Source organism: Hemitrygon akajei, chromosome 9, assembly GCF_048418815.1.
Source record: "Hemitrygon akajei chromosome 9, sHemAka1.3, whole genome shotgun sequence".
Taxonomy (NCBI): Eukaryota; Metazoa; Chordata; class Chondrichthyes; order Myliobatiformes; family Dasyatidae; genus Hemitrygon; species Hemitrygon akajei.
In genome coordinates, this window is record NC_133132.1 from 53,254,303 (window position 1) to 53,272,720 (window position 18,418).

The 18,418-nt window shown below is 40.5% G+C and overlaps 1 protein-coding gene across 4 annotated transcripts in view; it reads right to left on the minus strand.

Annotated features, from left to right (window-relative positions):
• rmdn2 (regulator of microtubule dynamics 2) overlaps window positions 1–18,418 on the minus strand; it is an 89,971-nt gene that overhangs the window by 16,275 nt on the left and 55,278 nt on the right. For 2 of the 4 annotated variants that reach the window (XM_073056000.1, XM_073055998.1), the window contains exons 5-6: window positions 7,452–7,527; window positions 136–213 (exon numbers count right to left, since the gene is read on the minus strand). In XM_073056000.1, coding sequence (XP_072912101.1) covers window positions 136–213; window positions 7,452–7,527 — 154 coding nt within the window. The remainder of the gene's footprint in view (window positions 1–135; window positions 214–7,451; window positions 7,528–18,418) is intronic. The other 2 variants (XM_073056001.1, XM_073055999.1) reach the window with 1 other exon arrangement.

Consider the following 18,418-nt stretch of genomic DNA (forward strand, 5'->3'; position numbering starts at 1 on the left):
TCTAAATAATAAAATATTATTGGTAAAGGAATGCAGAAAGTGAAAAGTACAAAGACAGAGTGAAAGACTATTGCACCTCTGCCTCACTGAGCTACATATTATCCCAAAGGTAGATTACAAAGTTTGCCAACTTACAGAATAGCACCATCTTCCTAGAAGATAGTGCAAATTGGGATCTTGTGGCCTCAGTTGAATTGCTTTATCGATATGTTCCTATTTAAAAAAAAGGAAGTAACTAGTTAGTGCAGAATATCAATGTGCCAATATTGCCTAAAATGTAAACCATTTCAAAATATTTAGAAAAAAACAAATCAAATAAAATAATTCCATATTCTCAATCTAAACTCTTTTCTGTAATTTTCTGGCTTTCATTACATGAAAAAGCTGGAGGACACCATCTGGTTCTTTGAGCCTTTTCCACTATTTATTATTATGATTCATCTACCTTAGCACCATCTTCTAGACTTTTCCTATATTCTTTGATTAATGTCCTGAATGAGAGGGGATCTTATTGAAACATTTCGAATGTTGATAGGCCTAGTCAGAGTAGATGTGGAAAGGATGTTTCCCATGGTGGGAGAGTCTAGGACAAGAGGGCACAGCCTCAGGATAGAGGGGCGCCCTTTCAAAACAGAGATGTGGAGAAATTTCTTTAGCCAGAGGGTGGTGAATTTGTGGAATTTTTTGCCACATTCAGCTGTGGAGGCCAGGTCGTTGGGTGTACTTAAGGCAGAGATTGATAGGTTCTTGATTGAAGAAGGCATCAAAGGTTACATGGAGGGGGCCGGGAACTGGGGTTGAGAAGGAGATTTTAAAAAATGGATCATGATTGAATGGCGGAGCAGACTCAATGGGCCAGATGGCCTAATTCTGCTCCTATGTCTTATGGTCTTATGTTAGGCATCTATCAATCTGTTTTCAATGAACACAGCTGAGCCTCCACAGTACCACACAGTAAAAACCCCTAAGGTTCTCTACCCTTTGCATGAAGGAAGTTCTTGTCCTCCCAGTCCTAAATGACTCACCCCTTGTTCTGAAATTGAGCCCCTGATCCTAGACTTCTCATCAAGGGGAAAGATCTTTTTTGCATCCTGCCTGATAAGCTTGGAAGTATGACATTTAGTATCTCAGTAAAACTATTCACATGGACCGTGAGTAAGAGCATAAAACACAGCAACAAAATTAAGACATTTCGGCCCATTAAGTCTCCTCCCCCATTTGATCATGGCTGATTTATTATCCCTCTCAACCCCCTATTCCTGCCATCTCCCTGTAACTTTTGATGCCCTTACTGATCAAGAACTATCAGTCGTCACTTTAAATATACCCAATGACTTGGCCTCCACAACCATCTGTGACAATGAATTCCACAGATTCACCACCCTCTGCCTAAATCATCTCTGTTCTAAAGAGACGTCATTCTATTCTGATGGTGTGGCTTGTTGTTTCAGATTTTCTGCACGTGCCCGACTCTGACCTCACCCAGAACGAGTGGCGTCACCAGGCACCTAGCTAAAAGCTGTGAAAGAGGCTATTGCCCTCTTGATCAGGCAGATTCTTCACCACAAGCCCCCACCTGGGAAAATGCTAAGGACACTCAAAAGGCTCTCAAATCAGATAAACTACAATATATAAAAGAAATCAGACATCTTTTTTACATCCCATTTTGATTAGTTTCCTGGCAGAGTACAGAGTGAGCTTTACCATATCTAACCCATTTTGTCCCTACATTAGGAGATTGTTTTGTATATGATTCAATGTAAGTGTGCGATGGGACACTTTTGAGGGAGCTTCACTCTGTATCTAACCCCTTCTGTCCCTGCCCTGGGAGTGTGCGATGGGACAGTTTTGAGGGCACTTCACTCTGTACTTAACCCCTACTGTCCCTCCTCGATCTGAAATTCAAAACATGCAGTATCAGGCCTCTCACTGACAACTCCAGCAACAACACCTACATAGCTCACTGTTAACAAAGCTCAAAAACTCATCTGCTCTGGCGTTATCACCTCCCTGAAAGAAACACAGTAAGATGGGCAGCTCATAGAAAAATATGGGGAGTACAACAATTTCTTCTGAAAGGACAAACAGGAAGAGGAACACCATCTTTATGGAGAGAGTTTTACTGTCAAGAATAAAATTAATCTAGCCTCCCAATGATTCAATGATAGAAGAACTCACTCATGGTGTTTGGTTCAGTAAATGAAGGACCTCGGGAACAAGGTAGAGCACGATTTTCATTACAACCTTGAGAAAACTGGTCCTCCAGGGCAATTCAATGCCAGGATTGGAAAGGAAGCAACTTCCCCTTCCAATCATGCCCTCCATGTGTATGGAAAACTAACTGCAGTGAATTTCTCCTTCTGGAAAACTTCCTAGAACATGACGCCCTCTTAACTAATACCATTTTTGCTAGAGAGACATCTTCAGGTCCAACCAAGGGTGTTACTGTTTTTAAAAAAATTTGTGTATGTGATTCTTGAGTATTGTGTTCATCAAAGCTACAGTTCACTAGAAGGAAGTTAAAGCTACAGTTTTTATAAACTGTGTTGCAGCAGTACATGGTACTTTTTATGTAAACTTAATATAATAGGAGCAGGTATTGGATATTAAGAACTTCAAGTACTGCAAGTGTACTCCAAAGGAAGGAGCTGGACTTGGTGTGGAACATGCTGCTGCCTGCTACAGAAAGGCATCAGGGCAGTGTGCAGTCTAACAGTGAGTGATTCTCTTGACTGTTTTTCTTGTGATCGCAAGACCCTGTTGGACATTGGTAATGTAGAATATTGCAAGACCAGTAGTGAGAGAGGTGCATGGCCTCGGTGTAATGCAGACTCGGACTCGCCGCGGGGTTGCCTGTTGCAGACACCCAGGAGAGGAGATGCCGGAGGCAGAGCGGTGTGGTGTCCATGCTGGATTGGGGGCTGTCCCCTCCCACCAGCATTCACTCAGTGGAAGACAAGCTGGACTGCGTTTGTCTGTGGACTCATTCTTGTCAACAACATCAATGCACCATCGGTCTATAGGCCATGACACTCAGGGACTTGGGCTATATTATATTTTTATGTGACTGTATGTTTACTGATACGTGCTTTGTGATGTGTATGACTATTGGTATTGTGTTTTGCAGAGGAACACCTTGTTTTGCTGTATTAATGTATGGTTGAATGATAATTCAACTCAAGCTTGATCTTAATATAGGTACTGGCACATTTTAGATTACAGCATTATCCAAGCAAGAAACCACAAATATGCTGAGCTATGATTTACTGAGAACTGCTGTGCTGACCATTGCCTAATCTTTTGGATTATCTCCATCAGTCTGGCCCCAAAATAATGGCAGAACAGAGAGCTCCACTGAGACAGCAACCAAACAACTCCCAACCAAAAGGAGCTGAGCCAATCTTAAAAAGCTGGCTGAGACTCACAGAGCGTCACTATGTAAAACATTCTGAAAGTTTATTAAGAACTACAAATACTAGGACATGTTACAAAAACTACAAAAGAATGTTATTGGATGACATGATAGAAAATATTACAAACTATATTTTTGTAACCTTTGATTTTACCCATCTTTGAATTCCTTACTGCAATGCAATTGTCTCTAATGCTGATTAAGAACACAACTCATTCTGCAAATGTAACAAAGCAGTTGTCCCCTTCAATACTGATTAATTTGACTGGTTCAAAGCTTCTTTTTTAAATCAATGTGGTCCAATAATTGAAACTATTCTCCTGACAACATGAAAGAATGACAACTAAATAACACAAATCCTTTCCTTGACGATTCTTGTTTGCATGCCCACTTTACTTCTTTCAAATTCATCCATTTTAATCCAGTTAGTCTTTGTCATCAATTTTCACCAAAATGCTGCGATGGGGAAGAACTCCGAGCTTATTAATTCCTTAGAAAATTGCTTTTACTCAAGGGGAAATTCTGCCGACAAACTGCAGTGTCAGTGAAAAGAACTGATGATGTAAAGTGCCCTTGTGTTAGTCTTCAGCTTCCACTTTGATTATTTTAAAGTGTTTTAAAATGTTCCATAATCTCTCATAATGGGTGATGGGGTGGAAATACAACTCTATCAAAGGAGGTGTCAGATGCTCCTTCCCTCTGCTAGCCTGCAGGTCACTCTTGGGCAAAGTGTAGCACCTGCATCAGGGTTGTGTGAAGCCATGGGGGCAGGTGGTGGATGGTTGTATGAGCAGCTGGTGCAAATACAAGTTCTGATTATGCGACTACTCCAGGAAGACAATCTCTGAAGAGTATTGATAATGGCTGGGGTCACCTGTCTTGCAAAGACTCTGCTTAGAAGAAGATACTGGCAAAAGACTTTTGTGGAAAAGTTTGCCAAGAACAATCATGGTCATGGACCATGATCACCCACATCATACAAAACTGCACATAATGATAATGAATCTCTTTTGGCATTTTGGGATAGGACGTTCTGTCAACTTTTGACCAATGTTAACTTATCAGTAGTTAAATGTTACTGAGGATACCTGCTTAGTGTGACCATAGCGCCTGGGTTGTTTTGATGACAATGACTGAAGGAACCGGAGCTAATTAGCCACAAATGCAAGGAGTTCTTAGATGAGAAATTTCAATATGCCCCAAAGATGAAAGTACAGCTCACAGGCACCAGAATGACTACGTCCAATAATTTAAAAAATGGATGAAGGTAATAAACATCAGGGACAGAAAACACTGGGGAAGCTGCTTAGAGAGCCAACAAACACAGTGGTGGTGTAGGGAATAATATTTAAGATAGAAATAAGAGATGCATGCAATTTGGATACAGTTGTAACTACGGGTGATTAATCCATATATAGATTAGGCAACTCTAAGTCACAGCCTGCAGACAAGGGGTAAGCCACACAGAACTGAGATGAAAAGAAATTTCTTTACTCAGAGGGTGGCAAGCCTGTTGTGGAATTCTTTACTACATTAGGGCAAACTGTTAAATAGATTCAATGGCAGTTAGACATACTATAGTTCTTAGGGCTAAAAGGTTCAAGGCTACATGTAGTGAAAGCAGGTACACAGCACTTTATTTGGAGAATCAATCATGATCATACTGAATAGGTTCAACAAGCTGAATGGTCAATTCCTGCTCCTATTTTGTTAAGTTTACATAGAAAGTACCATGTACCGCTGAAACACAGTTATAAAACCTGTAGCTTTAACTCTGATGAACACAGCAATCAAGAACCACATCCATGACAATAGCTGTTGCAAATCTTTCCCTGTGTGAGAGTCCCTTCCATACTCAGTTTATTCCTGCTAAGCTTATGTACATTCACCCAATCAGTGCAATTAGTGAATTAGTATCATGAAATAACAGTTGCTTTGATGAGAAAAGCTTTTTGATGAAAACTTGAAAAGTTCCCACTCTACTGAAGTTACGCAGACAATCAGACTGTGAAGAAAACTGTCAATGCAAGTTATGTCCTTAGGTAAATTTTGTTCGTCATTGAACTTTTCCTTTGCATCTTCTTCGATGTGCAACCTATATTTTTAAAGTGGCTTCCAACAAAGATTTAGTGATATCTCATTGCATGCAAGGTATAAATCTGATCAAGCTTTGGCCGATGTCAGCCGATAAGAAATTAAATCCTCAACCTCTGCCCACGACTATTGTATATGACCTTTAATTATTCTGCAAAGGCATTTAACTCTGTCAAGCAAGTGTGGTTGAGAAACCACCTTAAATTTAGTTGAAGAATTCATCATTATTCTATTATGCTACATTATGGTTTGCAATCCATGATTTTAAAAAAATGATCTGGCATAGACCCAATAAGAATGCAGACTGATACAGCTGTGTTTGACCACTCAACCTCTTACCCAATCTTTCTTGCCACAATATTGCACTCTCCTCCAACCAGTTTCTTGCTGGTGTGGAACTATTCCATGGAACAAAACAGAAATTGTTAAATCTCTATCACTTGTGCTCCAGAACCAGCCCGTCTTTGAAACAGGGTACTGAGATGACAATTACATATGCTTACAGAGACCAGGTCCATGTCACTGTTGGCATGTTCACTGAATTATATCAGAGAAAAAGGCTTACACTGAACATGCGTGGAGCAAAACCTCTCTACTGGCTGCCTCCATTGTTCCAACAATAAAGATCCAGACACAACCACAAGATAGATGGATTATTTTCCATCTCTCAATATCCGTGTCTCAGCAAAAGCAAATTTTGATGATGAAATTCACTCTACTTCCAGTGCACGAAGATAGCTTTTGGTTATTCAAAGAAGGGTGTTTGAAGTTCAAGATCTCAAACCCCAATACAATGCTTATAGTCTATCAAACAGCAGGGCACCATAGATTCTTCCCTGGGTGTGGGATGGAGATATGTCTTTACCAAAGGAGGTGTAAGGCGCTCCTTCCCTCCACTAGCCTGCAGGTCACCCTTGGGCAAGGTGTAGCACCTGCTTAGCCACCCCAGTCAGGGTCATGTGAAGCCATGGGTGCAGGTCGTATGAGCAGCTGATGCATATCACAAGTTTTGGATATGCGAACGTTGGCGCCAAGCAATCTGTGAGGAGTATTGATAATGACTGGGGTCACCTGCCTTGTAAATACACTGCCCAGAAGACAATGGCAAACCACTTCTGTAGAAAAGTTTGCCAAGAAGAATCATGGTCACGAGACAAGGATCGCTTATGCCATACAACTCAGCACATGATGCTGATCATCTCTTCCTCATTCTCCAGGAGAATAAACAAACCAAAGTAAATTTCTGCTCCCAAGACATTCCCAGTGCTATGGCTCCAAATGCTCAGAGCTAACTGTAATAAGCCATATTGTTCACATGCCCAACATTAGACTCCTATAACAAGACACTTTATTCTGAGCCCATTATGGCAAAAGACGACATGAAGTTTAGAGGAAATACTTCAAAGGTGTCCTCAAAGTCTCTCTAACAAATGGTAACACTGACCCAATGGAAGTCCTGCCGCACGGCCAATCAAAATGAAGCGGCAGCATTTAGAATGGCTCTGCAGCATCACCTGATGCAGAAATAGCAGACAGAATGCACGTCTCCTAAAACTACCCAATCACACTCTCCATTCGAACACCTCATGTCCCAGCAGTGGCAGAATCTGCCCATCTTACAGTAGGTTTTGTTGTGGCTGCTGAGCTCAAAGAACAGGAGTAGACCCCAAAGGACTGCCAAGGGTGATGCCTGAGAGATAGTGTAACTACCTTTACATATGATATATTGAAAACAGATCCTTTTTGTTAAAACACTACGGTACTTTAAAATTCAAATGTTGTCTTCAGAATTCTGTTCCAAACAAACCGAGCATTCCAGCTTATAGCTATTTCAAGACATCACACTTTTGGCAATGTTGGACCACTTTAAAGTTAACTACAAGGCCAATCTTAAAAAACAATGCCAATTAACTGAATAGTTTTCCAATCTCTTTGACTCACTTACCTTGAATAAAAAACCATCCTTTATTTTTGTCTGCACACTTCCATAGCCCGAAAGATGGCCACAAGTAATTGCAAGCCTGCAAATATTAAAAATCTCAATCATTCAACTGAAGTATAAAATTTATAAATATTTTGACAGTCTAACTGCAAGAAAAATAACAGGAAAAAAATCATAAATACATAAATTAATACAAATCGCAAACAATAATATTTTAGTTATCAGAACGCAAGGAAAAAACTTCTCCAGCTGGCTCATTTAAGGCAACATAAATAATTTATAATTCTGTATAAAGGTAAAGCCATTTACAACATGCACTTCTTCCCTCCTCTTTCAGTATTTCTAAGGGGCTGCTCTCACTCTGTCAGAACTTTCCCAAGCATCTGCAGAAGATTTACCCTTTCAGCTCTCCTTTCCTGCATTCTGAGGACCAAAACATTCCTTCCAAGTGGAGCAGCAATTCCTCCATACTTTAAAAAAAAATCTGATTCTGATTAAATGCTCACAAAGTCATCTCCTCTAAGAAAGACTGGGCGATTGACAAAAATATCTCCAATTCAGTTTGCAAAAATGACCCATTTGCCTGTTATTTTAATTCTTCATCCAATTTCCATTTTGACCACAAGGTCTTTGGCCTCTCACACATTCTAACAAAGCTATATTTTGACTAGGCATTTTATAGTTCAGGAGTTCATCATCTACTGTACTTCAATGATTTCAGAGAGCCAGCTGGGATTGTAATGCCAAAGGTCTGTACTGCCTTGTCCTAAATGGTGAAACTATTTTAAGTGTTGTTGGATCCCTTGTCCACTTGTCTCTCCCCACTAATCTCTCTCCAAGCACTTATCCCTGCAAGTTGCATGCCCATTCACCTCGTCCTTCACCTCCATTCAGGTCCCCAAACTGTCCTTCCAGGTGAGGCAACACTTCACCTGCGAATCTTCTGGGGTTAGCTATTGCATCCAATGCTCGCGATATGACCTCCTCTACATTGGTGAGACCCAGCATCAATTGGGGGACCATTTTGTCGAGCATCTCCACTCCAACCACCTAAAGCAGAACTTCCTGACAACCATTTTAAGTTCAAAGTACATTTATCATCAATGTATACATTATACAATCTTGAGATTCATCTCCTGACAGGCAGCTGTGAAACAAAGACACCCCAAAAAAAAAGCTATGTAGATATAGATTATATATATATATTTGGAATGTAGAGAAGGTGCAGAGAATGAAAACCACATCATGCCCATAAAAAACCCCCCATAAAAAAGACAGTTGAATGCCCAATGTGCAATGAAAAACAAATCATGCAAACAGTAACCACAATCAAATAGCGTTTCTGAACTAAAGTTTGCCAAGAAGGTCCTATAGTTCGGTGCAGAGGTGAGCAAAGATCATAGAGCAGCGATCTGAGCCCACCCGCACCTGGCCTCAGGGCCCCAGTACCGTGACCTTTAGAGTCGGGCCCAGTGTTTAACTCTCCATCTGAACGTTAGGTTCTGCTGCTTCAAACAGCTATCAGAACCTTAACTCTCTATCCGAACAACGGGTTCTGCCACTTGGATAAGCTGAACTTCAAAGCCTTGATTTGGCCTGTAGATCTCTGTCTGAACATAGTGTTCAATCACATTCTGACATGTTGGTCCATGGCCTCTTCTCGTCTCTCGAGGACACCCTCAGGGTGGAGGAGCAACATCTTATATATAGTCTGCCTGATAGCATCCAACCTGATGACATGAAATCAATTTCTCCTTCCTGTAATTTTTTTTCCCTTTCCACGCTGGCCTCTTACTTCTTCTCACATGCCTATCACCTCCCCCTGGTGCCCCTCCTCCTTCCCTTTCTCTTATAGTCCACTCTCATCTCCAAACAGATTCCTTCCTCTTCAGTCCTTTAACTTTCTCACCTGCCTGGCTTCACCCATCACCTTCTGGCTATCCTCGTTCCCCCACCTTTTTATTCTGATGAATTCCTCCTTCCTTTCCAGTCCTGAAAAAGAGTCTCACCCTGAAACGTAGGCTCTTTGTTCATTTCCATGGATGCTACCTGACCTACCGAGTTCTTCCAGCATTTTATGTGTCTTGCTTCAGATCTCCAACATCCGCAGAACTGCTTGTGTTAATATTACTCCTGTCTTGGTTTTTGGCTAGAATAGTGAGCATAAGCTGTTGCTAGTATCCTTGGTAAAGTAACGGCATTGCTTCTCAATGAGCAGAAGGGCTACATGATGGAGCTCTGTGAAAATGCTCTCCTCCTTTTCTGGTAGTTAATTCCCCACTCAAAAAAACAGCAGCAACAGTGAAAGAGCAGCAAAAACTTACATACAATCTAATTAGATTTTGTTAGACTGAGTGTGAAAAATATCCTCTTAGATGCCCACAGTAACTTCAAATTGTAAACCTGAAAGTAACCTGCAAGTACAGAAAAATGCCTTAAAATAGCATAAGGAAGGAGACATTCATTAACATCATATCTTAGTGAGGAGGTACAGCACTTCACTGAATTGTGGGCATACGTCAAAAATGAAAATGGATTCTGCATGGAACATAAACTATTTCTCAACAATCCCTGTACTGAAGCTCCTTAAAATTAATTTTCTTTCTCTTGAAAGAGCACGTCTCACATTTTCCAAAGTCAACATCTACTCCAATGATTCATGCATTACGTTGTGCAAGTGGAAGCTCTTCAGTTATAAGCTGGACCCTTTGGAATGGTGTTATATATGAAAAATTAAACATTACGGGAGTGAAGTGGCCCAAAATTCTTATCTTTTATTGGGTCATAGTGTTAGGAGTTCATCTGCATACTCCTTTCCACTATGGTCAAAGGTGGGCAGATTACTTTTCAATTAAAGGACAGAATGACATACAGACATGGAACAGTGCAGCACAGGAAAAGACCCCATGGCCCACAATATTGTTCTTAACTAACTAAACTAGTGATGAAACACCCAACTAAACAAGACATTTCTGCCTATATAAGGTCTACTTTCCATTATCTGCATAAGAACTAAGAGAAAAAAAATTCAATTGTACCACACATTCCTTCTTCAATAATATTAGATATTCATGTCCTCTTACACCCTGCACATGACTACTTTAATGGGAAGAGCACTCTTTTTCTGGATCTAAACAACAAACCATTAGATGAAATAATGTAATCATTAGCTATCTGTCTGAGGCCGATGTGCAAGCAGCCTTCAGGAAGGTGAACCCACGAAAAACATCCAACCAAGGACTAAAGACCTGTGCTGATCAACAGGCTGGAGTGTTCAATGAGATCTCTAACCTCTCGCTTCAACAGTATGCGGTACCCACATGCTTCACGCAGGCTTCAATTATACTGGTGCCCAGTAAGAGCCAGGTGACCTGCCTCAATGACTATCGCTCAGTAGCACTTACATCCACAGAGGTTGGTGTTTATCATCTCCTGCCTGTGAAGTGACCTAGATCCACTCCAATTTGCCTACAAGAGCAATCGGTCCTCAGCAGATGCCATCTCAGGATCTTCACTCAACCCTGGAACAACTGGACATCAAAGATCATCAGGATGTTCTTCATCAACTACAGCTCAGCATTCAATACCATTAACCTCTCAAAACTAATCAATAAACTCCAAGACCTTGGCCTCAAAAACGCCTTGTGCAATCCTTGCCTTAGAAAGGCGGTGTCCATTATTAAGGATCCCCCCCCGCCCCCACAATCACCCAGGACATGCCCTCTTCTCATTGTTACCATCAGGAAGGAGTTACAGAAGCCTGAAGGCACAAACTCAGTGATTCAGGAACAGCTTTTTCCCCTCCACCATTCGATTTCCAATACTTCTGTATTCCTACTGTTTCAATGTAACCATTTAATATACATAATTATACTTAATGTAATTGATTTAATTATTTATTTTTCTGTATTATCACGTATTACATTGTACTGCTGCTGCTAAGCTAGCGAATTTCACAACATATGTCGGTGAGGTTAAACCAGATTCTGATTCTATTTCATTTCCTCACTTGCAGATGCCAGTCACTTTCGATTGGCAACAACATCTCCTCCATGATCTCCATCAGACAGGTGCATAGCACCTGCTCTACCTGCTTTACACTTACAACTGTGTGATCATCTCCAATGCCATAGTCAAGTTTGCTGACAATATCACTGTCGTAGGCCAAATCAAAGGTGGTAGTGAATCATCATGTAAGAAGGAGGTTGGAAATCTGGCTGAGCGGTGCCATAACAACAATCTCTTTCTCAATGTCAGCAAGACCAAGGAGCTGATTATTGACTTCAGGAAGAGGAAATTGGACATCCATGAGCCAGTCCTCATCGGGGGATCAGAGGTGGAAAGGATCAGCAACTTTAAATTCCTTGGTGTTATTATTTCAGAGGATCTGTCCTGAACCCAGCATGCAAGCGCATTATAAAGAAAGCACAGCAGCCCCTCTACTTCCCTATGAGTTAGCAGAGATTTGGAATGAAATCTAAAGCTTTCGACAATCTTCTTTAAATGTGTAGTGGAGAGTATATTGACAGGCTGTATCGGAGCCTGCTAGGGAAACACCATCGTCCTTGAATGGAAAACCCTACAAAAAGTAGTGTACATCACAGGTACAGCCCTCCCAGCCACTGAGCACATTTTCATGAAAGCAGCATCCATCATTGGAGACCCCCACCCTTCTCACTGCTGCTATCGGGAAAGAGCTACATGAGCCTCAGGATTTACACCACCAGGTTCCAGAACAGTTACTACCCCTCAATCAACAGGCTCTTGAACCAGCGGGGATAACTTGTCCAATCACTGAAATGTTCCCGCAACCAATGGACTTACGTTTAAGGACTCTTCATCTCATATTCTCAATATTTATTGCTTATTTATTTAATATTATTATTTCTTTCATTTTGTATATGCACAGTCTGCTGTCTTCTGCACAGTGGATGAACACCCAGATTGGGTGGTCTTTCATTGATTCTGTTATGGTTATTATTCTATAGATTTATTCACTATGCTCACAAGAAAATTAATCTCATGGTTGTATTTGGTGACACATATATACTCTGATAATAAATTTCCCTTGAATTTTGAAGCTCACTATCAGGAATTATCAATATTAATCACTATTAATTCTGCTGTGATTTTCTGCTAGGCTTTGATTTTGGTTAAAAATAGAGTCCACCCACCTGCTTCCTGTAAATATATGCACTACTGCATAAGAGATGTTCATTGAGGTTATGTTTCATTTTGATTTTCTGAGAATAGCAGACAAATAAAGCATTCAGCTTCATTAGTACTGAATGTATCTGTCAACGTGTCAGTGAGTGCCTACAATATCATTCTGCAGGTGCTACATGTTAAGTCAGTCCTGTTCATGAACTGAATTATTTTAGTCACTCAACATCCAGTTGATGTATGGCCATTGACAAAGAATCATGTTCAAGGTAAATTTATTATCAAAGTAAATTAATGTCACCATATACAACCCTGGGATTCACTTTCTCAGAGTTGGTTATTGCCTGAATTTCAGATTGGCATCATGTTGCCTTACTTCTGTGGAAGTCACCATGCTTGCATTCAGTTTTCAGATCTCCCATCCCAAAAATGTGGTGCTTAAGAGGCTAATTGGTTAACATAAAATATCTTCAGTGTGAGCAAGGGTTTTGTTGGGGGCAGGAGAATCAGGGAAGGGGATGTGTTGATGGGCAGTGAGAGAGTATACATGTCTGGCTTTCTATCCATTACCAGTCTTAATCTGCAAAATGAAAGAATGTAAACTGTGGTATAATGAACAATTCCAATTCCATGCTGGAGTTGGGTCAAGCATGGCTGTGCCATCAGACCATTCCTTCCCTCAATATTCCTTGCTGCAAAGATATATCAGGACCCTAGTAAAGCTCCCACTTGAAAGGTGATCATCGAGAGAACAACATCCTAAACACCGATCAAGTCAGATTCTCTCCAAGCTCAATGTCCCTGGCATCAACACCCCCACAACATTCAACCAGCATGATGGAGCATGAGATATCAAGGAATTCACGGAAATGCTCCAAGGCATTCCCTGAATAGAATCCTCACCAATTCATGGGAAATCCTGGTTTGCGACTGGTCAAAATAAAGGACCATCCATAAAGTACAAGCATCTCAAGTCTCTACAACATTCAGCAATGGAAGCCACAAACATGCCATGGAGGAAAAATTAAATATTTTGCTTGCTCTATCTACATGAAGAACAGCATCCCAGCTGTGCTAGAGTTTGCAGATCTTGCATGGAATCCTCAGTCAGCAGAAGTTTGATCTGATGCCTGTGCCAATTTCTTGTTAAAAATCCGGAAGAGACAATTCCTGTTGTGATTCAATCCATCTTTTGTTTACATTTGCTAATCATGTTTCTCTTGCAATGGCTTGCTTTGATGATTTAATGACAAATTAGTTAAAAAAATTTCTACTGGGGGCCTTCAAGATTTAGTTACAATAAAATAAGGAATTTGTGATACTAACGCAGGTTTATCCTGCTTGATTTAAAAATATAACTAGAATATCATAGAGTCAGAGAAAAGAACAACACAGAAACAGGCCCTTTGGCCCATCTAGACCATGCCAAACCATTTAAAACAAACAGCCTATTCCCATCACTACTACATTTTTAAAAGTATAAAATTCTTACTGGTTTTCTACATATTTTGTTATATTAAGAATTCTGTCATGAGTGAAAAATCCATTCAGAAGAACCATTATTGAAACATGTTCCATGTGTGCCAAAGATGGTTACTTCTTGGGAAATGATGTAATAACTTCCCTGACAACTTTCCAATGATTATCAACCTGAGAGCAAAAGAACTGGAAATCACACCATCTGCACTGGAATGAGCAACAATTGAAATTTCTCAATTAATTAACTGGACTGGTACAGTTTAACATAGATGTGAGAATGAATAAATTTTCAGCTGTTTGGCTCTGGGGAGGGGTGGGAAAGCAGCAAAATTCAATTTCTTGGCCAATATATTTACAATGCAGCCAAGTTAATGTCCAAGAAACCTAAGACATAAAAGTACAGTGTTTTAGTTGGATCGTAAATGAAATATTTCCACCATTAATGCTCAGTATGTTCTTACAAATACATTAGTAATAAATTTAGTTTGTAGCACTGAACATTATTAAATATATTTAACTTTTTCTGGAGGTTACTCATCACTGTAGTAGACTTTGAATACATATTGCATATATGAACAAGATGAGGCTGTACCTAAAGCCAACAGCAGAAAAATCTGGCCAAACAGTTTAGAAGATTTTAAGTCATGCGGTACTCAAATTATAATTTATGATCAACAAAGGCTTCTGTTGTGCAATCAGGCGTCACTTGCTTTTTGGTTCACAATCTACAAAGCCTTTAACTCAGGAGATTTTAAGGCCTATCTGGTATCTGCAGGTACCCTTGCTACAGGGAGGTTTAACTATTACCATGCTCTTTAAAGACCAGCTTTCAGGAGGAGGAGGTGATAGGCGAGACCAGGTGAAGGAGAAGGTGGGTGGGTGGGGAAGGGGGAATGACGCAAAAAGCTGGGAGGTGATAGGTGGAAGAGATAATGGAACTGAGTTGGAATTTAATAGGAGAGGACAGTGGACCATGGAATATAGGGAAGGAGGAGGGGAACCAGAGAGAGGCGATAAGGGAAGAGAGGGGGTGAGAGGGTAACTAGAATGAGGAGTAGAAAAAGAGAGAAGGCTGGGAGGGAGGGGAGATGTAATTACTGGTAGTTAAAGAAATTGATGTTCTTAACAACAGGATGGGGACTACACAGACAGAATATGAGGTGTTGCTCTTCCAACCTGAATGTGGCCTCATGTGGCAGACGAGGCCATGGACAGACCTGATGGTACGGAAATGGTAACTCTAAACGAAATGGATGGCTACCAGGAAATCTTGCTTTCTGCGGCAGCGCGAAAGCCCTCTGCCACCCAACCACCTTACCCCTCACCTGGTCTCTCCAATCATCTGTCAGCTTGTGCTCCTCCCCTTCACCCCACCTTCTCATTCTGGCTTGTGCCCACTCACTTTCCAGGCCCAGTGAAGGGTCTCAACCTGAAACGTTGACTGTTTATTCCCCTCCATAGATGCTGCCTGACCTGCTGAGTTCCTCCAGCAATTAGTGAGTGTCTGAGACTCCATAGCTCTCGAGTAGAGAATTCTAAAGGTTCATCACCCCCCCCCCAAATGACAACATTTTCCTCATTTTACTCCTAAATGCCTGACCTCTTTTCTTGACCACATCCCTTCGACTCTTCAAAATTAAGGGAAATATCCTCGCTGTCAAAACCTATTCTGTATGTCCCAATGAGGTCACCTCGCAATACTCTAAACTATCCTCTAATCTCTCCATATATCTCAGTTGTAACATCCCGGTCCAAAGAAGCAGCTGGATTAGTCACATAAATATTATGACTACAGAAGCAGTTCGGGGGCTGGGTATCCTGCCGCAAATTTCTCATTTCCTGAGACCACTCTACAAGGCTTTCCACATCTAAAACAGCCCGATGGAAGACTCTTTACTTGTATAGATGAGTATGATGCCAGCAATCTTCAAGAAGATCAACACCAACCAGAACAAATCAGATTACTTGATTGGTTCCTAATCAATCACGCCATTTTTTTTTGGATTTTCATCCTAAACATTCCCTCCAACTCCAAACGTGGTGGGTGTAGCATACACCATCTACAAGATGCACTGTGGTTACACAACCAGGTTACTCCAGTAGCACCTTTGAAATCTCTGAACTGCAACACTGAGATGGAAAAGGGCAGTAGATAAATGGGAACACACCCTGAAAGGCTTCCCTCCAACTCTCACACTGTTCTGACTTGGAAATATATCACAATCACAAGAAGCAAGAATAGGCTACCAGATCTTTCAAGCTTGTCCGCCATTCATTATAATGATGGCTGATCTATTCTGGTCTCTTCTCCACCTTAAATCTATCTAATGATCTGATCTCCAGCACATCTGGAGGCAGGGAATTCCAGAGATTCACTTGTCTTCTGAGAAAAGACATTTTTATGCACCTTAGCGTTAAATGCTGGCTTTCATTTCATAGCCATGTCCGCATGTTTGTGGTTCTCCCTCTGGTGGAAACATCTCAACATCTATCCTGCCACATCCCCTTAGGATCCTTATGTTTTAATAAGATCACTCCTCTTTCTTCTAAACTCCAAGGAATAGAGACCCATGCTGTCTGGTCTCTCTTGACGGAACATTCTCTCATCATAGGAATTAGCCTGGTGAATTTTCTTTGGACTGCCTTCAATTCTGCTGTGTCCTTTTATAGGTAAGGAAACCAAAACTATGCACTTATTCCAGATATGACCTTACCAATACCCTGTACAACTATAACAAAACCTCCCATTCTTCAACTCCAAACTCTCCACGAAAAAAGGCAACATGCTAATTGCCTTCTTAACAAACTAATATTTTGTGATTCATGAACTAGAACATCTAGATCCCTCTGAACTGCACTCATTTGTAATCTATCGCTATTTGGATAATAATCAGTTTGTATATTCCTCTCATTGAAGTGTTTGACTACGCGTTTAACCACATTTAAGCACCTTTTGCCCAGTCACTCTATCCTGTTGCTGAAACACCATGCCCTCATCACAGCATGTCTATTTTCATCTCATCAGCAAATTTACAAACCTTGCATACTGTTCATTCCTTCAACGTGGAAAAGTCAAAGTTGTGTTTATTGTCACATGGACAATTGCAACGAGTGGTTGAAGAGAAGAAGCCATTCTTGAGCCTGGTGATGTGGTGATGTTCTTGAACCTGTACCTCCTGCCTGATGGTAGCTATGGAAGAATGACATTGATGATAGAGGCAATGATGCCTCCAGGTCATTAATGTTAGTAAATAATTGAGGGAACAAATACCAATCCCTGGCGTTTCATCCTTCCAGCCTGAAAAATCCATTTAGTCCAACTTTGTTTTCCGTGGCATTAGTTTTAAATCCATGCTGACACACTTTCTCAAATAGTCTGGGTCTTTAATTTATGCACCATCCTATTATGTGGCATCTTCTCAGATACCTTTTGCAAGTCTAAATATGTTACATCTACAAATTCCCCTCTGTCAATTCTCCCTGCTAAAATTACAGAAGAATCATTCTACAAATCAGCAAAGGAAGTGAAAGTAGAACCTAGTAACCATGGTATTTAAAAGGTATTCTATCATTACATATATTATATGTGGAGGGACATTTAAGTGTCTAAACATTTTCTGAGAAGATCTCAAGGATATGTCTTTGGGAGTGAAACCTATGTGATGGATGATTCACTGATGTGATGTCAGTAAAACATCATGTACAATGCAAGGGGGCTCTGCAAATGAGCTGTATGATACATCGTCAAGCTTCAACTTGCTTCTAAAGATTTAATAACTAACCATAGGCAGTTGGTGCCTCTGAATGATTACAGCATTGACACAAAAATAGCATGTGTAGAGTGAAGAATGCCCACCTTTGCAAATTTGGAGAGATTATGATAAGTCAATATGCTACAGGATACCTACATAAAGGCACTCTCCTTTTGTGGATTTCCTTCATGGAAATACCAGAGTCTCCAGCAATGATGTGGGCAGCTCTTCCCCTTTGCTTCATGCACTGCCATTTTTCAGCTAATGCAGCAGAGGTCAGTGTTGTATAGATCCTTTAAAGGGTTTCAATTCCAACACTGCAACCATAACCTCACTACCTCACTTTAAAAAAAAATATACAGTATTTCTGTTTTTGCACTTTTAAAAAATCCATTCAATATATGTAATTGATTTACTTGTTTAATTATTATTACTGCATTATTTTAATTTTTTTTACGAAGAGTATTATGTATTGCATTGATTTGCTGCCGCTAAGTTAACAAATTTCACGTCACATGCTGGTGATAATAAACCTGATTCTGAACCTTTCTATTCATTCTTCCCTCATTTGATAAC